Raw genomic sequence first — 5630 nt, 5'->3', positions numbered from 1 at the left:
AAAACTAAATTCCTCCAAGGAAGAAGCATCCTTGACTTGTTACATTCTTTATTAATGACCAAACCTCCTTTGATTCAAGATACTTCTATCTTTATGGCTGTTTTTTTTATCACAATTATTTTTTATGGCTGGCTAGGAACCGATGTATCTTTTCTCACTGTCGGCTAAATCCAAATAGGGTTATGCATAATATTGATTGTTGGATTATTGATCAAAACTTATTGCCTTATTAAAACCTTACTGACTGAAACTTCTCCACATCAAACATCCTTGAGCAAGTCCACCTTGATCAATTCCTCTAAATCAAAAGAGGAGAAGATGGAGGAGAGGGATTTGGCCGACGCAAGGAGGTTGAGGATGGTATTACCACCAGATTTATCATTGCCCGAGAGAATTTCATTGAAATACCCAATGATTACAAAAGAGAAGGAAAGGTTTGAAATAAAGGATCTAAGCTTTCCCCAAACAACATCTCGCAAACCAGCTTGGGGGGGGGACATAAACACAGATGCGGGCCCAAAGTTTAGAGTTGGTTGAACGGGTCAGTGATAAAAGTAATCAAAAATCTATCCTCAGAGATAGTTTGTAAGACGCAGTTAGGCACAGTGGTCAGGAGCTATAAACCACCACCAAAGCCTCTGTTCCTAGAGCCAACAGAAAACCCCACTGTACTCGGTTTCCTCAAAGGGCGAGGTAGAAAATTAAGCGTGGGTGTGATCATTCGAATAGTTAAGGGAGGGCCAGGCCAGCCAATAATAGTATTCGAATTCAATAACTGTCCACTATTAGTAAGCGCTCCAGTAATTAGTTAGTGTGTGGGAGAGAGTGGTTGACTACTCCTACATTCAGTGAGTTAAGTGCGGGCAAGACTGAATCACTTACTAAGAGATATTATCTACTCCTTCGTAGCCTCGCCTAACTATCTATCAATCCAATCGGGAAACGAACCAACTGCTCTAGTAATAGTAGGGGCTTCAGTAGTGGTGGTCGTGGGAACACCTTGACAGGTAGATGGTTTACTTGGAGAAATAATTGAAAACCCCCTTTCTATGTCAGGGAACACCTTGGCAGGTGTTTGGTCTGCAAAAACTGGATCTCCCTTTGGCCATAGGCCACCATCTGAACCCTCCCCTCGCTTGGTTCAGACCATAACCCCATCTTCCTTAACTCTTCACCCCAAGATTTATCCTATAGGAAACTATTCCATTTCTAAGCTGGTTGGATTAAACACCCCAACTTTCTTCCTTTCTTGTCTAACACTTGGAGTTCTATTAAGGCTGAAAACCTTGTGGTTAAGCTGAATGGTCTTACTCAAAGATTAAAATCCCGGAATATAAATGTTTTTCGTAGGATTGAAATCATTAAAAAGGATCTCCTTGATAGAATCCAGAGTTTGGAATCTGATCTCTCCACCTCTCAATCCTTTGATACCCTAAATGATGCCTACAAATCTCTAAAATTAATTCTTGAGGCTGAGGAAGTCTTTTGGGCCCAAAAATCTAGGCAACATTACATCTCTGAGGGAGTTAGGAATACCAGATTCTACCACTCTTTGGCAAAATAGAATTACCATTTTAACCGTATTAAAGATAAAGATAATAACCTTATTTCTAATACTGTTGAAATTGCTCATCTTTTTGCTATTCATTTTAGGGAGATCCTAACCTCTTCAAAGCCTATGGACCCGGGTTTTGTTGAATGTTTGTTCGAACCTCTACCCTGTTCCTTTCGGTTTTGCCAACTGGCAGATCCTCCATCTCTTGATGAAATAAACAATGCTATCTTTAGCATTGGTGCCCTCAAGGCTCCAGGAATTGATGGACTTTCTGCGGTTTCTATCATCATTGCTAGGATATTATTGAGTCTGATATTCTTGGCTTTGTCCTCAAGTTTTTTACGACTGTTTCTCTCCCCTTTGGTATTAATCATACCCTTCTCACTGTTGTCCCCAAAAAGGATGCTGCTTGTAGGGTGGAGGATTTAGACCCTTCAGTCTATGTAATGTTTCTTATAAAATTCTCACCAAAATCATGGCTAACAGGTTAAAGACCTTCCTCCCTAACATCATTTCTCCTTCCCAATCTGCTTTCATCAAGGGGCGACAAATTTCAGACAACAATATCATTGCCCAAAAAATTTTTCATTTCCTTCGGAAAAAGAAAAAAGGAAAAACTGGCTTTCTTGTCTTGAAATTGGATATGTCCAAAGCCTATAACAGATTGGAATGGGGTTTTCTTATTTCTCTTTTCTCCTTCCTGGGGTTTGGTCAAGCTTGGTGTGACCTGATTTCCACCATCCTCAAATGCACTTTCTCTCTCAAATTAGAAGGAAGTGCATTTGAACTTTTTGAGCCACCTCGAGGTCTACGGCAAGGTTATTCCCTCAGCCCCTATTTATTCATCCTTTCTATGGAATGTCTCTCTAGACTTCTCCAGTCCTATAGGGATTTGAACCTCTTTAAAGGGATAAAAATCTCTCGTTGGGCACCTGAAATAACCCATCTTCTTTTTGCTGATGACACCCTTCTCTTCTGTAGAGCCACTCTTGATGATGTAAACACCCTTAAGGCTGTCCTAAATCTCTTAGAATCTCTGTCTGAGCAGCAACTTAATATGTCATAAACTGGTATCTTCGTCAGTAGAAACACACCCTTGGCAGTTCAAAATGAAATACGAAGATCACTAGAAGTTTCTGAAATGGATGAAACCTCTAAGTACCTTGGCACCTTCCTCTTCCCAAATCATTCTAAAATCCAGACCTTATCACCCCTCATTAATAGAGTCAGAGCAAACTAACTACCTGGAAAAGCAACCTGCTGTCCCAGGCGGGTAGAACAATCCTTGTGAAATCTGTTCTAAACTCTATTCCCACTCATCAGATGTCATATTTCTTGTTCCCAAATTCTATTTGTCACCAATTGGATTCCATTTGCTCCTCCTTCTGGAAAGGTAAAAGTGTGGACCACAAATCTGCATCCCTGGTTTCTTAGAAAAATATTTGCCGGAATAAAAATCAAGGTGGCTTGGGTCTTAGATCTCACACAGGACACAACCAAGCCCTCATTCTCAAGTTGGCTTGTAGGCTTGTTACGAATTCTTCTTCACTTTGGGCTAGGTTGCTAAAATCCAAATATTCCTTCGGTTTCTCTTCTGGACCCAAACATCAATCTTCCCATTGGTTCATGGACCTGGAATAGCATAAGGAAGGTTCTACCTACTTTCAGGAAAATGTTTAAGCAGAGGGTTGGCTCGGGGGACAAAATTAACATTTGGTACGACCCCTGGATCCCAAGGGTTAGTGATGTTGAACCTCCACCCTTGCCTTTGAACCCCAACTTCTTTATGGTCAGTGAACTCCTGTGCCATCACACTTGGAATGCCCCTCTCATTCGCTCTCTCTTTCCTCAGGCTACTACCCAATGTATACTGTCAATCCCCTTATCTAATCACCCCCATGAGGATCTCCTTTTCTCACCTGTCACCAAATCGGATGTCTTTTCTACCAAAGCCACTGCAATGTTCATTCAAAATAAACTTAATATGGGCCAAACCCATTCCCCCATTTGGAAAAAAAATTTGGAAACTGGGTATCCACCCCAAATTAAAAATGTTCCTATTGAAGGTCTTGAGTGATGGAGTCCCAACTCGAGCAAATCTCAAATGGTTACATCCATAATATACCTTTCAGTCTGGCATCTTTTCCTCTCGTGTAACTATACCAAAAGGATATGGGCAGCTAGACCGCTTGGGATCAAAACTGAGTTCATTCGTGGCAACTGTTTCCTGGAAGCATTTACCTTTCTTACCACCACCCTATCTAAACGCGAGGCAAATAGATTACTAGGTGTTGCCAGTATAACCATGTATTTCGTTTGGCAAAGTAGGAATGAATTTGTTTTCCTGGGAAACAAATTCTACCCAATCTCTATCATGCAAAATATTTCTAATTGGATTAGGGATAATAAGCTTCTTCAAGAGGAAAATCTAGACCCAACCTCGGCCAGTGATGGGGTTTCTACACAGGAAGATACTAAGCCCACCATCGAGTTCTATTTAAATCAAAATACCATAGATTGCAGCCTGATCATCTCTGATGGAAGTTTTGATACATCCACTAAGAAGGGAGGTTGGGGATGCCCTCCTGAAGAGAGTCCGTTGTTTTAGTTTTGGTGCTATGGTTTATCGTATCTGGCTGGAGAGAAACAACAGAATCTTCAAGAATCAGGTCTCCAATTGCGAGGGTGTTCTTCGACAAATCATTCAGGACACCAAGAATAGGTTCTTGGGCTCAGACCATTCCGTTCCTGATTTCGGCGTCACCCGAAACTTCTTCCACAGATGGAGGATTAAAGTGATTTACATGATGCAGCGGCCCACTTTCCATTCCTGGCTTCGTCCCCCTTCCAATTGCTTAGCCATTAACTGCGATGGATCAGTGAAGGATGGTCGTGGTGGCTATGGTGCCATAGCTCGCGAGTGTAGTGGAAGAGTTCTTTTCGCAGTCGCCGAGGGGTCCAGGATTACCAACATCTTGCGTATGGAGCTTGAAGCTATTCGTTGTGATCTTTGCAGAGCTTCCTCTACTGGCTACACTAGAGTCCATGTTCGTTCCGACTCCATCTGCGCCATTCAAATGATTAATGGTGCCTTCCATACCCCTTGGCACTGCATGGATCTCGTGGATGATATTTTGAACCTTAAGGAGGAGTTTTCCTGTTGCACCTTTCTGCATGTCATGAGAGAAACGAACTTCTGTGCGGATTTCTTGGCTAGCTTCTCGCGTAGTGATCATGAAATTCCCTTTAGCCCCACGTGCCTTCCTCCGTCTCTTTCCCACCTTGTTAGGGAGGACGCTAGAGGAAGAAGGTACCAAAGAATGTAATCTATTTTTTATTTATAAAAACTCCTTTTCCCCCCAAAAAAAATAAAATTTGTGGAATATTGTATGAATTCTGGAATTGCAGGATCACCCCAGGAAACGGAACTCCGAGGAGTCAAAGAAGGAATTGAAAAGGCACTGCATCTGAAATGCAGGAACCTAATCATCTGGACCGATTCGAAAAAAGTGTGGACCTGGCTGATGGAGTAGGAAAAACACCCTTGCCCTTGGGACCTTTTTCATTTATTTTTTGATATACAATCTTTATTTTCTTTACTTGGGTTTGTAACTATTATAAAACAACCAAGATATTTAATTTCGCCAGCACACTCCTTGGCCACTCATGTTAGGATTACTAATTCTGGTGAACGATGTAAGTTGGATTTCTTTTGATTAATTAGATTTGGTTTTCCATAAAAAAAAATTCCACCTTGATCACCCATTTGTTATTTGTGACGCCAGTTTCTTGCATACCATATCCTAGCTGGCGGACTAGGCTTTTGTTATACTTGGCAACAAAATGATTATTATTGCTTCTATGGATTTTAGTTATGCAGGGAAAAACACAAAAGACAGAAAGCTCGGAGAATGCTCCTGGGGCTGAAAAAAACAAAGTCTTTAGGGATCGACAGGCTAGACATCTGAATTGATTGCGAAGAGATGGTGACTTAGATAATTCAATCCACTTTTCAATGGTCATGGGAAGCCTTTACTTTCTTGTTAGACATTAAATTTTTACTTAAGACATTCAA

The 5630-nt window shown here is 41.3% G+C and overlaps 1 protein-coding gene across 1 annotated transcript; it reads left to right on the top strand.

Moving 5' to 3' along the window:
* The first annotated feature begins 4173 nt into the window (after nucleotides 1-4173).
* LOC122655280 lies at nucleotides 4174-5009 on the top strand. Its single transcript, XM_043849485.1, has 2 exons — nucleotides 4174-4865; nucleotides 4964-5009. The coding sequence occupies exons 1-2, from the start codon at nucleotides 4174-4176 to the stop codon at nucleotides 5007-5009; spliced, it is 738 nt and encodes a 245-aa protein (XP_043705420.1).
* Nucleotides 5010-5630: the final 621 nt, after the last annotated feature.

The sequence above is a fragment of the Telopea speciosissima genome, chromosome 3 (assembly GCF_018873765.1).
Source record: "Telopea speciosissima isolate NSW1024214 ecotype Mountain lineage chromosome 3, Tspe_v1, whole genome shotgun sequence".
Classification (NCBI taxonomy): domain Eukaryota; kingdom Viridiplantae; phylum Streptophyta; class Magnoliopsida; order Proteales; family Proteaceae; genus Telopea; species Telopea speciosissima.
The sequence above is the reverse complement of the archived record's forward strand: the minus strand, read 5'-3'. Positions and strand labels throughout refer to the sequence as shown.